At 40.5% G+C, this 17,011-nt stretch overlaps 1 protein-coding gene across 1 annotated transcript in view; it reads right to left on the reverse strand.

Annotated features, from left to right (window-relative positions):
• Nucleotides 1–17,011, reverse strand: part of MKLN1 (muskelin 1) — a 100,158-nt gene that overhangs the window by 713 nt on the left and 82,434 nt on the right. The window contains exons 13-17 of the mRNA XM_082493680.1: nucleotides 16,281–16,428; nucleotides 15,092–15,206; nucleotides 12,339–12,478; nucleotides 9,607–9,709; nucleotides 1,348–1,402 (exon numbers count right to left, since the gene is read on the reverse strand). Of these exons, the coding sequence (XP_082349806.1) occupies nucleotides 1,348–1,402; nucleotides 9,607–9,709; nucleotides 12,339–12,478; nucleotides 15,092–15,206; nucleotides 16,281–16,428 (561 nt within the window). The remainder of the gene's footprint in view (nucleotides 1–1,347; nucleotides 1,403–9,606; nucleotides 9,710–12,338; nucleotides 12,479–15,091; nucleotides 15,207–16,280; nucleotides 16,429–17,011) is intronic.

A 17,011-nucleotide genomic window follows, 5' to 3' on the forward strand; every position in this document is an offset into this window, starting at 1 on the left:
TGGTACTTGTATTGCTTGCAGTTTTTCTTGAGACAAGTTCTGCCGATGGTGGGAGTCCCAGGTCAGAGCTGCTATTTAATCACTGGACTTGCACCGAGGACCCGGGCTGCATCTTGGCACAAGGTTCTTTGCAAACTGGTTTTGTGAAGTGCCGCCTCCCAACAGGGGAAGGTTTAGTCTGCAGCAGAAGCATTGTTTATCCAAATCCTCATACTTAAACCATCAATAGCAAGAACAATAGAGCGGGCGTACAACGATTTCCTCTGCTTTGTATTACTTCAATCACTGGTATCTCAAAGGAATGCTTTTTAATTCAGTGAACTCACTCTTCAGTTAATCAAAGTCAACCAAGTTAATCAAATCAAGGAGGGCTTGGGTTTTTTGTTTTCTTTTAGAAGCACCACTTGATGTATGTATCCTCCTATCTGTAAAGCCAACTTCTGAATAAAGTACTGTACTGTGCCAAGAACTAATTCATCTTTTAGACTACTTAAAACTAGGGGAAAAACAACTTTCTGAAACTTGGGTTCTCTTCCTTTAAAAAAATTCATCTTACAGCATCAACTAAGATAACGTCTTCCAAACCACACAAGCTCAGCAGAGCTTCCTCATGCAGCAGGGCTCATAGTGCAGGGGACTTTTACCCTCCCTCAGTTCCTTAGATTAGGAATTACGCGCTTGTCAAAAACTGAAGTCATCCATATTCCTAGCAAGGGTTCGGTAACTCGAGGACAACACATCATTACAAGAATGTTAGTTATGCCTATAGCCTTCCTATAGCTTGTCCAGGATTCACCTCTCAACTGTTTAAGAGTTAACTGGATAGAATAGTGAAACAAATTACGGCTTTGGCTCAGACCTCCTGTTTCCAGCCCTACACGCCACTGTTTTCTTCGCTCTTGACATCCTGCCCAAAGAACTAGTTTTGCAAAGAACAGAGCGAACTAAACTACTCCAGGAATTGCAGTTATCACAGCAAACAGAGCCGTAGCCATGCTGTGAGATTCCAAAGTGACATGACAGGAGGTGCTTTATTCTGACCAAAGCTTCTGTTTATTTGGGTAACAGTGAAGCATCAGATGTAATAAGAGACAGAAAATGATCCCAGGAGGCATGGGTTTAAAACCACTGGTGACAGATGTTTTAAATATGGGCTAGAGGCATTGGACACTGGTCATTATAAACAACCTCTCAAATGTCTATGTAGTGGCACTTTGCATATTCAAACCAAAAAGGGCCCACAATATTCATATGAACTGTAACATTTGATATAAAAAACAGTAGAAACTAACAGTAATTATCAGAGGGGACATATTTAGAACAATTATTCTGATACACAATACTCACCAAGAGTGGTGAAATCCGAGCCAGACTTAAATAATGCTGAGGCAAGAAGCTGAAACTGCAGAAGAGGAGGTGGAGGGACAAAGGAAGAAAGAAAAAAAATGTTATTAACTGCTCAGGAAAAAACCCCAAAAGATTCATAGAAGTCCAAGTGGCTTTAGAGTTGCTGGGTTTTCTTGGCACGATCCTTAGAACCACTGTGCCATACATATGAATAACAGCAGCAGACACTTTCATATGAGCAATACATTTTGTCACCTTGGCCAACCAAGTTGGATGTTGTTTCCTAGAATTAGAGCAGCATTAGTGCAATGAAAGGTACTCGACTGGAAGCCCTAAAACCTAATTTTTTATATATACTTTTTTGCCTCTGTGGCAGGTATCACAGCGCAGAAGTAAGGTAGAGCCTCGTCCACACAACTTTCCCAGGGATGAATGTGGCACAGTCTCAGCGAGCAACGATTAGATGGCACAAAAAGAGGGTAATTGCTACAGTGCAGCATGAACTTCTTGAACACATAGAAAGCTTTAAATGGCAACAACCTTTCTGAACTGCCAGAGAAGCTCATATCACAAGTTTGAGGCAATGTCTCTAACTGAAAAAAAAAAAACAACCCACCCCAAAAGAAACCTACCCCCCCCCCCCAAAAAAAAAAAAACCAACCAACAACAGTTCTTTGCTTAGGAACTTCAGAATCATGAATAAAAACGTTTTAAATAACACAGTTGCAGTTTTATTCTCCCTTAATGTCTTACTGATAGACAGTGAACATAGTACCTCCCTCTGCCCCCGTCTGCTGGTAGCAAAGCTTAGTGCTTTGTCATGTTTTCTTAAATAATTAGCTGCTCCCTTAAAGACTTGTAATCTTTTGTCTCCTATCTGTGTGTCTTTACAGCCGGAAGGAAAGAAGAGGGGAGAAGGGGAGAAACAGAAGAGAATCAAATAGGTTCAGGGAAGGAGTAGCAAGAAGAGCCAGGAATTACATATCCATCAGTTTAATTTCAAGAAAAAATGGGAATACAAGACTATTTGCAGGCATCTAGGAGTGGAGAAGGTGATGAGTAACAGCCAATGTGGATTTGGCAACAACAAGTTGTACCACATCAATCTGATTTCTTCTACAAGGCAGCAGGCCCCTACGGATGGGACTTGGCAATAGACATTGTCCGTTCTGACTTTGATAGGACTTCTGATGCTTTTATATGATATTTAAAGCCAATTATCGAGGCATCACCTAGATTAAGCTAACAGGGAATGGCAAATAGGTCAAATAACTTTACTGTGGGTAGCCATCAATGGTTTGACATCAAGATGGAGCCATGAATCAGAAGTGATTCATCTGTGCCCCAGGGTCAGCATCATTCTGGGTTTTCAGTGACAACCTGCTTCACAGAACAGGACAGTTCACCGAGTCCGCAGCCCTTACACCATGCTCAGACCGCCAGCATGGTAGCAGACAGGCTTCAGACTCTTCTTCCATTTCATCCAGCTTATAATAATGGATCAAGGTGCAATTCAAGAGGGCCAAGTGCAAATCAACATAAACAGGCATAATCAGCTATACAAAACAGGTTGGGGTACATAAGCTCTTTGAAAATGCATTTAGTAGTTATAACAGATCAGTATCATCCTATTGCAAAAATGACAAATACATAGAAAATGCATGAAAAGGAGTAGGATCTTCAAATAAATAAAAGTACTGCTGTTATCAAGGCTTGTAAGTCTCATCTACAACAGGGCAACCACTTTTGGATGCCCTGTATCCATTAGCAGCATATGAGGAAAGCACTAGAAAAAAACAAGTGGTCTGAAAGTCAAGCTTGACAGAGAAAATTCAAAGGAGTCAGGGTTGCAGAGCCTCCACAGAAGAATGTCCAAGGACGAAACTGCAAAAAGCCATAAGCGTAGAAGGCTGCTACAAAAAGGTAAATCTACAACCAAGTGCAAGAAGCCACAAAAACATTTCAGCAAGATCAGTTTCAACATGACAAAGAAAAAAAAAAACCAGCCTAAAATAAGGACCATAGCATGCCAGAATAAGTTTGCATCTTTTGGGGAGGTTATCATGTAAAGCTAGCACTGGAGGTATTTAAGAACAGGTTAGAAAGATACAGAATTAACAAGCTGCAGATGAGGGGGAAGAGGCTGATTAAGTACCCTCTTGAGTGCGAAGTCTGGTTATATGAAATCAAAAGGCATTGCAATGCTACACGTGTATTTCACTGCTAGCGTAACTTGTAAGAGTTGCTTGGCTCTGAATCAGCAACGTACTTAAACAGATGCCCAGCTTAAATAGCTCCAAAAGTTCCAATAAAACTGGTGGCTAAATCTGTGCTGCTTCTGATAGCAAATGCCGTGTCCTGGCCATCTTTCCCTCCCACACAATTGCCTTACGGGCCTGCTGCCAACTGCCTGGTAGCACATGAAGCCAGCTATGCCGGGACAAAGCGGATGCCACATGCTTTGAGGGGTTCCCTTGCCTCCCCCAGCAACGCCGCAGCCATCCTGCTGTAAACAGAAAGCAAGCCACATTTGAGGCTGAGGCTCAGAATGCCCAACTAAGAAAACATATAAGCGGGATCCAGTTAGTAACTCGCAGAACTGAGAGCAAAAATCCATTGAAAAGACCCTCTGCCAAGTATTCCAGCCTCATCCGCATTAGGCACGATGGATTTTCATAACTATGAGTTCCTTTCCCGCTTTGAGGAGTAAGGAGTATCTTGTCTCCTTCTTCACTGATGACACTGCACTTCAGTTAACCGTGAGGTCTGTTGTTTGTTTTGAAATTATATTTTAAGTATCAGCTCACATTTAGAAAGCACTTTCTGGTAGAAAACTCAAGCACGTAAGTTAAGAACATCAGTTACGGACAGCACTGAGCCTAAGGCTGTTCACTCTGCATTTGCACTACAATGCCAGCTAACTGTACGATTTTCTCCCAGAGGACCCCTACTTTTTTCCAGAGCAGAGGACTGTTACTGGTTTCTCAAGACCAGATCTCCTACACGCTGTTCACAGCATATATATGTATGATGCAGTACTTTCCTCATGAAGTTCAAACTCTGCTCTAAAAAAGGAATTAATGTCTCCATCAGCTTTTTTAGCACCTTGTTATTGTATCAGACAGCACTTCAAATTCTGATTAACTTTGGGTCCCCTATTTGAAACCACCAGAACGTGATTTTTCAAAATACATAGTATTATACAGCAGCTTCTGAATTCACTTGCAGCCAGAAGAGCAAAGCCTTCAAGCAAATCACACCTCAGATCTCTCCCATCAGGCACCAGAATGAAGAACCCAATTAATGACCATCTAGGAAAAACAATTTGCGTAATGTCACACAGCAACTCTGTTACGGAGGCAGGACCAGAATTCAATTATCCAGCAGAAGCATCCAACTGCTTTAATCACACCACCACCCATTTTCTTCTGACAATCCCTCTGGCTCACTCGTCTCATCCATTCCAAATTAAGCCTCCATTCAAAAGACAACAGTTCCCTTCGTTACACAATTAACTTCTCTCTCGGAGATCCAACCCACTCCCCCTGAACTGAGGCAGGGGTTCCTTAGAGATAAATGTATCTGGTTAACTAATATAAGGCTCTATTAGTTATACATCTGCTGCATTAGTTATATAAATCTGGTTAACTAATGTAAGGTTAGGTAATATAATCAACCACATTCTGAGAGGCTAAATTAAGACTACATGGGTAATATTAATTCCGGCATTTTCCAACTTATGACCCTCATGTATCCAACATTATTATTCTTTTATCAGTTGTGTGTACTTTATCTAGGCTTCTACCAACAGCAAAAAATCAATTTGCCACACGGCAGGGAACCCCTGCAAGTTTTACCACATTTGCTGAGCACCTCTGCCTTCTGCACAAACTAAATGGTTAACAGTAAGGGGAAATGAGTAAGTCCTTTTGGGATACCTGGCAGGTTGTATGAATCAGACATAATTCCTCCTCCATAATATCCGTATGGTGAGTGCTCACATCACAGTGTAAAACAGTTTCTCAGCTTTGACCAGTTCTGTTGGGATGGTGCCTTGTAGTGTAAGCTCAAAGCAGCAACGAGTAGCTCAAATTCTTTGAAGACGGAGCCGTCGCTAGCTCACTAGTTAGGAAGGCTGAACGCTGTTTTTGTAAAGGCTCCTTGGCTCCAAAGCCTCTGCTCCTGCAGCACTCAGACTCTGAGGCTTTACAAAGAATCACAGCAGGACATGAAGAAGAGAAGCATGCTTTTCTTAGCTTCTTCCTAGAACTATTTTTCCCATTTGGGCTTCAATTTTCCCAGAAATATCAGTATAATGCAGACTCAAACAATACTTCTGGGCCCTGCTGGCTTTATCTGGCAAATTTATTAAAACAAAGTCTTAAGAATGGAAAGTATGAAGCAGCCTTGAACAGGGGCCTCCAGCTTCAGTCTATGAGCTAGTCAGGCCTCAATTGGCCTCCAGGTCCTTGCTCTTTCTCCTCCCATGCTCCAAGAAAAACATACTGCAAGTTTTACTTGTGCTATGTATGTGTTTTACAGCGGTCATGGGACTGAGCTTCACCAGCAGTTGAATCTCAATGTACAAAATCATCTTACTCTCCTTGGGAAGCACTGGCATTTTTTGTATCGACTTGATTTCTTCTATAGCTCACTAAGCAGCGGCAATGTTCTGGGTCTGACGACTCCCATGTTGAAAGAACAATGCCTTTAGCCTTGTATGTGATCTACTGACATTTTTGTGCTTTTAATGGCACCTGTTTTTTCCTTGACATAAGTACAAAACTTGGTATTTATTTCGATTTTCTATTTTGGCCATCCTTTTATCTTCAAAAGCCTCTACTTCCAAAGTACCACCAAATGCACATCTGTGTGTATATGACATAGATGAACACCCAAGTCACCAGAAATTTTTACACCAACAAATCCCAGTCTTTTATACAACTTTAATCTCTCCATGAACTGGAATACACAAGCTTCCACATGCTCTGGGAATCTACCTTCCTTTACATACAGCATCACAGCTATTAATCCACAGCCAGTAAAAAAACGTATCAACTGATCTGAAAATACTGAACTACCAGAAGAGGTTTAAGAGATTTCAAGCAGAATCACAGTTAAAGAGAACTCGATCTGCATTTGTGGACAACAGCAGAGACAGAGCTGGCACATAGCCAGTGGCTACTAAAACAAGCACCCAGGCTATAGCTGTTACTCGCAGGCATCTACTTCACTGTAGCATAAAAAAAAAAGGAAAAAACCCTATAATCCTACTAACAACCCTAAAATTCACAACAAAGAAATTAAAATCTGGGGGTACGTTCCTACTGTCAATCATTCATGCTACTTTAAACAAGATTGGTTACAAATGCCAAAGCAAGTTTCAAGAACAGTCTGTTTATTTTCTTTGGCATCCAACTCAAAACAGCTGAAGAGACTTGCCTAACAAAGTTAGAAGAAATTACTTCTATTATAAAGCAAGTAAGCTTTACCTCAAAGTGAAATTCTGCTTGTAATATTATCTAACACTACCCATATCTCAGTCCATAGGACATGAAGCCATATAGACCAGTCTCTAACAGAACTAGAGCACAAAGTCAGTGATAAACCTATTCAGTTTGGTCCTTCCCAAGTTTAACAGCTGCCCCGGAATGAGGGAAAGGAACAGGGGAAGAAAGAATTCCCTTAAGATTTGCCACACTAAGAAGCCTTAAAACATTTAATGGCTGTAGCCAGCACAGAGCAAGCTGATCAGATATATAGCCCTGGACATTAATTAAGACAATCACAACTACAAATAAAGACAAAGTATGTAGGTGTCTGGGCTGAGATACGCAATCAAACTGGTGCTTGAAATTTGATATGGAATCCAAAACGCCTGCGTCAGTCCTTTGGAAAGCACAAGAGCTATTTGAAGATGCAACGCCAGAGCAAAAAGCCAACTCAATGTGATAACCGGAAGGTAAATTGACGTCAGCTGGAAATACACCCAGTCACTACCAGCGCAGTAGCTGGTTCAATGCCATATACCTGGCAGATCTGTTCCAGTGTAGAAAGCAGTGGAAGTTAAAACTTTTTGACCAGCACAATTTGGGAGGGGGGAGGGAGGGGGGGAGGAGAGGGAAGCCAAACCCAAAGAAAAAAGCCTCCTAGAAATTGTTAAATGATTATAGAAGACCCCTGGAACCAAAGCTTTAATTCTGCTGAACGGCATTGCATTGATCCAACAGACCAGCATGACAGACAGAAGCTACTGAATTTTGTTCAGATCAGGCATTAGGTCTGCAGAGAAAGGATTCACAACATATCCACTCCACTGGATTGAGCTACCTAAGCTCATACGCTAGATTATTAAGGTACAGAACACTAGTCTGTTCTGTGAAAAGGGATAATTATTATTTTTTTTTTTTTTTAAACTTTTTATTCCATAGCTACCTTGTATGACAAAGCTTCTACTTTTCCCCAAAGTCTCAGAGGGACTCCATGCAGGCAGGTAAATTCTTCATTCTTACAAGGTAGACAAGTTAAATACTACACACTGAACAAGGGGTATCAAATGTAGAACATTAAAAGATCTCCTATGCCAGATGTGCACAATGTGCAGCTTTTACAGCCGCTCCTTTGGTCTGCTGCTGACAGGAGGCAGCAAGAATTAAAAGGAGGAGAGCTTGCTGATCACACCACAAATATTCTCAGTTCAGGCAATAAAAAGGCACAACCAGCCATGAGATGCAAGATGTCTCCAGTAGAAGTTGGCCAAAGAGAGGTATGGCCTTCATGGGCATGATGGGGCTACCAGCACACAGGTATGGCATGGAGAGAAAGGGAGATCAGAGAATACAGGACATGGTCTTACAGTGGGTGGGAGAAGAAGGGGAGAAGAGAGCATCAGAATAATTGTTGCATGTTATAGGTTATTACAGGTTCAAACAGGAAGAGGAAAGTGCTACCACACTGGGAAGATGGGGCATAATTGGGCTGAGCCACCTTGAAGCATGCTGCATGGGCAAAAAAGAAAAAAAAAAAAAAAAAATCTCCTTTTATACCTGAAGAAAAGCGGGATTATCTGTTATCCATCTTTCCTATACTAGAAATGGCTACAAAGGATGTGAAACTGCTTGATATGGGATAATTTAAATGAGAAATCATCTAACAGAAAACTTACAGGCAGAGCACTTAAATGTTTTAGTGGACCAGATGTTTATAAAGAATAACCAGAATTTGTAACAAATGTAATTGGTTCCAAGATCCTGATATGAGTAAATATTTTTTCTTAATTCTTCTAACCCTACAATTCTGTACTGTGCATATCCAAGATGCATATTCTCCCTCAAAAGCTTTTAGTGTTTGTATAACGATCTTTTCTTTATCTAACGAAACAAGTTAAATCCAACAGATGAAGTGATTTAACCCAGAGACTCAGTGCCCATTCTCCTACTGCAGTTTCATAAAAGGAGCTGCCAAATCACTTCCAAAGTCATTAACGCAAGAAGAGGGTCTCCTCTCAATGCATCAACACAAGAACCATGGCCTCCTCTTCCTCATGTACTGAATGCTTGTACATCCAGCCAGCTGCCCCAAGTCCCATGTGGAAATTAATGGCAGAGTCAAATCAACCACCTTATCTGACACTTTTCCCCTATTTCTTTAATCCTTTTTGTAAAGTGACACATACTGCAGTAATGGAATGAAAACAGGAAATGGGAACAAATTCCTGGAACAAATAAATGAACATGCCTACTGGGTAATATTCAAAAGGCAGAGGAAATAGAAGTTTAAGGTTAGCGAGCAATGTATATATACAATCTACTTCCAGAAATACTTATCATCTAGAGAAAAACCTCCTTCCCTCCCTCAGAGCTATTTAATATTGACAAGCCAAAAGGCAGCGCGAGTCAGTTCCTATTCACTTTCTACCACACAACCAAACTACAGACTGGTGACATTTCAGAGAGTTTACATTTCAATTAAAGCTCCCAAAATACACACCAGTATATCAGAATTAAAACAAAGGCCTAGTCTTCACTATTGTGAGTACAAAAGCTCTTTTATCTGGAGCTGCAGTTGTAAAATGACTGTTTCTAAAACAGTATGATCAGTATGATGTTTAGTGCAGAGAAATACACAACATAGCAAAGCATCATGTACCTGTAGAGCTTCTTCAAACTGAATACAAATAAGGTTTAAGAGGCTTAAACATCTACCTGAAAACACAGTTTATATTTCTTTACAAGTAAGACAAAGATCGCTCATCGCTACCTCTTTTGTCTCCTCAGGGTCTGAGTGATCCACAGTTACATACAAATCATTCTGCAGATACTTCAGTGCACTAAGAGGGTCAGTCTGAGCTTTTTCTTCAAACCTGCAAAGAAGAGACAGAAAACATGAGCTCAACCATTTCCTTCAGGAATAAGTACTACTATTTCTACAAGGAGCAAAACCTATCAAATGGAACTTTCAGCCAAATATTTCCAAATAAAACAACGTTAATGGCAGCTCTGCCTCATATTTGCTCGAGTACCTGCTTTCACGCCCGACTGAAACAGAGAGGTAGGGTTTTTTGGGGTGTAAGGCAGTTACAAGGGCAAAATATTATGCTCTTACCAAAAATGTACAAACCCATATGTACCGCAACTTCTTAATACATAATTATAGAACATTTAGTACAGTGCGTTTTCCACAAATAGAGTAAGGTATGAGTAGCACCTCATACAAGGAGCACAGTTCAGACACAGGCAAGCCTTGAGCACTCCAGTCCCAGGGATATTTACATTCCTGATGACAAAGAAGCAACACTAGAAGTACAGCAATGGAGAATGCTCCCTGCTTCTGCCAGACAACAGAAAAACGGGCAATGGGGGTGAAAACCTCTGGATTCAATAAATACTGCGCCTTAATATCCCACCTTCAGGAAGAGCACACGTGCATAAAAATCCTGTGCACCACCACCACTATTTTCTCATTTTCTTTTAACAAACAAACTTCTGTGAATTCCCTGAACAAGTTAATACAGCCCTTAGAAAATTATTCTGGACTCAGCATCCTCAGCAAGCAGAGCTACTTCCCTGCAGCACCGAGTCCGGTGCATAAGCCTAGAAAGGATGAGGTTTAGAAAGTTATCTATTTTTCTCCCCTATCGCCTATCCATCGAGTGCAGTATCACACTGTTTGTCATCTTATGAATCACCAATACACAGGATTAAGCATCCCCATGAAAACAACTCAGACAATTCTGGATTCCAGAGGTGAGGACTCTAAAAACCACGTCCTCAGTTACTTAATTGCCTTGTATCAACTGCCTTACAGGAATGCAAGATATTTTATTCATAATATATTTCAGTTACCTTTAACAGGGTACAGCTTCTCAAACTGAAAGAAGTCACACTGAATAGATTTAACCATATTGTTATTTCTTTATTTGGGTCATCTACTTGTCTATTTATACTGTAGTGGACATCTGTAGCCCAAATTTTGAAATTGTCTAAAGATGCAAGTTGTTGAGCCAGTGCATGGAGCACAAAGACTATGTCTGTGATCTAATGTACACAACGTTTTGGTAATTAAACATGATTTCTTCCAAACATTCATATAAGAGTTTCTTAGATGATACTGCCACGGTCCAGGGAGCTGAAGTACCTTAAATAAGTGGCACCATCAACACCTCGCTCTGCTATGGTTGGCCAGCTTGGCTCTGCTACCGCTGATTGGTACTGAACAAGTTAATAGGCCAAACAGGACTCCCAATGATGCAGTGGATTTGCTGTGTACACAAGCCAAGTACCTGTTGTGGTACCTAGAGTTGGAGTGAGTGCAGATAACAGGCTGCCAAGTGATTCTGCTGCAGTTCAATTCCAGTCCTGAGAGGCACAGAAACTCCAACAAAGCACCCATCATACCAGTCCCTGGCTGGTCACGTTCGGGTCCTTAAAACAGACCCCAATAAATGGGAGCATGGTGCATAAACCCCAAATTTCTGCCAGACAATATGCACCAGCATTTCCTTGGAGTGCAATTTAAGCAAGTGAAAACAAGCAATCCAGAGCTGTCTCTGGAGACTGTACAGCGGCATTTGCATACAACCACATGGGGGATAATAAGCCTCCCGGATTACTGGGCAAGGCCTTTATTTGTTCTTGTAGGCATTCACATCTATCGCTCAGCTAATCTGCAAAAGGCATCGTCCAGCCACAGTGACTGCAAGTTGGGTATAGCAATTTGATTGCTGCCTCAGAAGTAAAATACTGTCAGTAAAAACCAACCTCCAACTCTTGGCAGAACCTGATAACAAAGTATTCTCACCAAGAATGCAGAAAGAGCTATTTATTAGCTTCAAGTAATTTGCTGGGTTTCGAAAGGCTGTCTCGCTGCTGCAATTTCTTGCCTAAGGCAACACCATAAGCTTGATTTTGAAAAGCTCTTGCCCTAAATAGAAAACGTAAGGCAGCTCTGAAACATCCAGAGTGCAAGAAGCATCACAGCGTAGCTGAATTCTGCATAAGTGAGATGTTTCAAGTGATGCTGAATGAGAAACTCTGATGACCTCACCATGGCTGAGTTTCAGATGTGCAAAGGAATCCAGCCCCCAGACTTCATTAGCATCCTTGTGAGCTGTTACTATCTCCTAGTACAGTGTTTCAGAAACATATTCCATTTCCTTGGGAGGTGACAGTACCAAAACGTATGTTGATGAGTACAGTGAAAAGGGAATCTAAAAATTCCCCATGACTCCCCACACAATGGCCAGATTTTTCTAGTTTTAAAATAACATAGTAAAACCAGCATGAAGTTAATTTTGTAGTTTAGCCCTGCCCCGGTGCTTTTTATCATTAAAATAATTTTTAAAACATTAAAAATAATAAAGAAACCTGCAGACCACCATATAACTAACGAAGTGATATTTCCCAAAAGAGTGTACAAGATACTCATGTTTTACCAACTTAAAAAAAGACACTTTGAAAACAAAAATTGCAAAACATCTTTTGTTTCTATACCTGTGCTTTCTTATGAGGTATTTGCAGTGTCTTAGCAGGTATTCCTTTGAAGGTCGACAGAGCTTCAGAGACCAGAAATCATCTAATCTCATCTTTGGAGAGCAGGACTTACCAGGATTCCCTCCAAATAAGTAATGAACCTAAGCAAATGAGAGGCAGATCAAAAAGTTCATTGTTTGTGTACATCCACTAAACAAAGACTATTTACTAAGTCAGCATCTTTGGAGAGGTTTAGTCTGGAGGGAGAAAACTATGCCTTTTAGACAAGCCGCTCCATCTTATTATTAGCCTTACTTTGTCCCTTAGGAGATGAAGAAAGTTCTCTTAAACTGTTTATATTTTAAGATAATAAAAAAAGCTGCACTGTTAGAACCTCCCTCTAGCAGATTCCCGAGATATTTATAAACAAACATCCACAAACTATGTGATCTCTTTCTTTAGGAAAAGCCTATGAGCATCACAAATCCTTAGGCACATAAGATACGAGCAGAGAAGAAGGATCTGAGCCAACTCCTGTTGCCCTATTCACAATACTCGAGGCGAACAATACTCAAACTGATGGATTACCAACCTTTTCTCCAATCTCGTCCTCAAAGACTCCAAATTCTCATTGTCATGAGCAGCTAAAGTAAGGCACCTGTATTAAGCCCTTATCTAATTTGGGGATGAGCAGATTATACCCATATAATTGTGAGGTGACTCCAGCAATCATGTATTTTCTTTGAAGAAGAGACATTTATGGTTGTAAGGAAAACTCAGGAAAAAAAAAAAAGCAACTTTGTAGACTAATGTTGGTGAAGCTGCACTACTTAAGTACCACAGTTCAGACAAGCAGCCTTTTCCTTGAGTCAGCAAAGACCATTATCTTCCCCAAAGACAAGGGCCACTGGCAAAGTGAGCAGGAAGTCATACAGATGTTCAAAGTAAAATGACAACAAGCCCAGTCCAGCATAATCTTGGGAGATGACCAACAGGCCTGTGTTCCCACATGTCCCATAAACTTTACAGAGCCTTAATTTGACTTGTAGAGAAAAATATTTCCATGGTCTTAGGAAAGGCAGGTTTGCCTCACCTTGATACAGCAGCCTAGCTGCAAGACACTCAATACACCACCTGGGCACAAAGGAAAGAGATAGCTGAATAAAGAGTATAGCAAAAAGCCAAAACTGTAACGCTAAGAAGAACTGAGGAAGAAAACACCAATCTTATTTAGAATCAGAAGTCACAACCATTGCTGCGATTGTCTCAAAAAAAGTTCTAGTATCTCATCCCGAGATGCTAATCATGCAAATGTTAAATATACCTGTAGGCCAAATTCTTTTTTTTTTTTTGTTCAAGATAGTTCAAATGAAGTAGTCTTTAAAAGCCATTCTGATAATTTCAGGATAAAACACCTTTGTAATGCACAGCTAGACTTACACAGAGACAAATCTCAAGAAAAACTGAAGCGTTAAGGACTGTTTATCCCTTCACTTTATTTTTCTTCACATCATTTGGCATTTCAGACTCTGAACTGTTGATATTAAACATGCTACAAAGGGCCTTCAAATACTGAGGTTCAAGAAGTCCAACAGGCTACCTTTCTCTATAGCTTTAAAAATAATCACTCAAAACAATGTATTCTGCGTCCCACTGAAGTAGGCTCTCCTTATTTATATCAGAGGAGTTTAGGAAGGTCATTTGAACAGAGGTTTCTAAAAATAAGACTCTTCAAAACAAGTACTTCAAACAGCTCTTCAGATAAAGCTGGGCAACTGCCATGATTCAGCAACCTTCACAGTAACTTATAAAATACTACTCTCAATCCCATAGTACCTTACACTTCGTAGTAAGCCATTAAAGGCAGAACAGGATTTACTGTCCAACATTAATGTCCATGAGGAAGACAAAAAATACAAGTTCTCCACACAGAAGTTGTACCCATTCTTCCTTAAAATGCCCCCATCTCCAGACTTTTGGGCTAGTCAGGTTTCCCAAATTTGGTTAACATCCCATGGAATGATAAGACTAAAGTGTATTTGTCTTTTCCAGTTCAACTGTTTCAGACTAACACCAAATTTTGGAAACAGTTTATTTTAGTTGTGGAATATCTGTGAAAGTTAAGTAAGTGTATCACAGCAATTTAAACTCATAGGTTAATGAAGTTATAGTAACCTAATCCATGGGTTTGTGCTTTATTAGTTAATATGCACAAACCCTAAGTCTACTGAGCAGTCATGTACACTTTTAGTCTATTTAAGCATGAACACATCTATTCAAATCAGATAGTGCTAAAGAATGACAGTTGCTTCTGACGTGCAGGGCAAAGCAAGGTGCCTCTGTTAGAGCAGATTCTTAACAGTGATTAGTTCATTCAAACACACTTTTTCCTAAAAATGTTGGTAACTATCTGTGACCATTTAGTCACTAACAGGTTGTGAGATTAAGTCCCTGAAAACAATAAACGAAGCTTCAAGCGTTCTCAAGTACAAGAACAGCTGGAGCTAGCCACTTGACAACTTTGTAGAGGTTTAGTATATCCCATTGTTGGCATTTTGATTCCATCTAGGAGCTATCATGTCTACTTTCCATTGACATAAAAAGTAGCTTAGCACCTTATTTCATAAGCTAAATTAAATTTACCCACCCCGTTAACCCAAACATTAATACTATACAAAAAGCTATATTCATTGTACCACCTTTGAAGAAACAATTTCATGGGAAGAGCAGTAAGACTAAAGAAAATTGCCATATATGTATCTGGACCCTCATACCTTGTGCAACTCATCATACACCAGTTGATGAGCAAACCTTGGGCAGGGTTCCTCCTCCTGAAGGCTTTTACCTGGATTCTCTTTTGCTGCTTGGTCATTTTTATAGACACAAGACCTGAAATACAAGGCAGTAAGTAATGATGAGTAGTACTTACAGGAAGTAGAAAAAGTTACTGAAAGGCTATGATGTCAACTTGAACTTTTTGGCATATAACACCAAAGATTTTCTTACTTCTCTATATATTGTCCTCTATTACCTCATCCCCGTTCTTAGCTCTACAAAGAAACCCATCCAACAACCAGAGAAGCTCACCTTGGCTGAACACAGTCCTCAATCACAAGCCAAACAGGAAAAAAATTCTAAAAGAATTTCTGTCATGAGTTTTGAAAGTATCTTTAGATGTTGCATTATGCTAGCAGAACTGTCAGCATGAAGTATGTTTTCAATATGGAGAACACCATCTTGGACATAGCAGAGCTACACACCAGAAATTTCAGCAAAGCTAGCATTTCAGTCACTGACTTCCAAGCAGACTTAAGTTGTTTTTTCCAACTGAAACCCCATTTTAAAAAACAGCATTCACACCCTTCAAAGTGATTGGCCCCACATTAGAAGAGACCTTGAACACAAAAACGCTGCCAGCTCTGGAAAGGGGCAGTGGCAACCAACTACCAAATACTGTACAGTAAACAGACGAGGAAATATTTTTGCAGAATACTGGCTGTAGCAGCTGAAGTACCACTCCATGCAGCCTGGAAAGAGCTGAAAGATCTAGCGCAAACAATTCTCCATTACCGTTCATACAGCAGACCAGTTTCCTTAGTTTCTAATAACTAGTACCACATACACTGCTATTAACAACTTCTATTTGACTGAATTTGCTGAATCCTGGACTTGAACACTTCCTCCAGGGAAAACTTCTTATAATGGCTTACTTCCCCTCATCCCTTCCACCCACCTCCAATAAAGAAGTTCACATGATTTCTCTCCCTCATTCGGCTTATCGCCCTGGTGACTCTAAAGACTATGGGAGAAAGAGGTGCCCCAAGGGAACTCAGTCATCTTCAACATTACCATTCCACGGTTATAAGAGTTTATAGAGCTACCTGGGAGACAGGATCGTGTCAGATTGCTTTCTAAAGAAAGTCAGTGTAGATGTTAGAAATAGCACCCCTTTCATTCACTTACCAGCTGTTCCTCACAATGTCATAAATCCAGAAGGAATTCCTTACATTCTCTTCCCGCTTCTCCTTGTCTTTACTAAGCCCTGACAAGACGTGTATTTCATTCAGTTCTGGATCAATAGTAGCCCTTTGAGTGAAACCTGTCATTGGAACTGACAAAAAAAAAAAAAGTTACACATTGAAAACAACAGAGGATACAAGAAGGGATACAAGCATCAGTCAAATGCTTTTCCCTCCCCCTGCAATTCAGCAGATTTTCTAATATCCACGGTACAAGCATGAGACTTCACATAACTACCTCCTTGGTATTCCAGGATAAAGCCCATTTTAAGTTTAACATCACTAGCTAGTTTGCACATTTGCTTCCTTTTAATTACTTTCACCTCTTCATCCCAAAACATGGGACTAAGTGATCTCAAGTTGCTATTTTCTATGACCTCTCTCCTCCACAGCAATCTCATTATTTACCACAATTGAAATGGCATATCTCAAAATAGAAGGCGTGCAGAAGTCACCCAAGCAAACAATTTGCTTCTTGGGCATGCCCTCCAAAAGCAGGGTAAGAGTGAGGAGGAGAAGAAACATCACCCAGAGGATGACTCCTTCCCTCCTAAAGATAAGTCCAACACAAATTCTCTTCTCTTCCTACTTGTGACTCCTGGAAAGGCATGAGCAGAGCTATTTGGGAGCCTACCATCTCAGAAAGGAGGACTGGCCTTCTGGGCAGCAATGTGC

The sequence above is a fragment of the Vanellus vanellus genome (assembly GCF_965231255.1).
Source record: "Vanellus vanellus genome assembly, chromosome: 1".
Classification (NCBI taxonomy): domain Eukaryota; kingdom Metazoa; phylum Chordata; class Aves; order Charadriiformes; family Charadriidae; genus Vanellus; species Vanellus vanellus.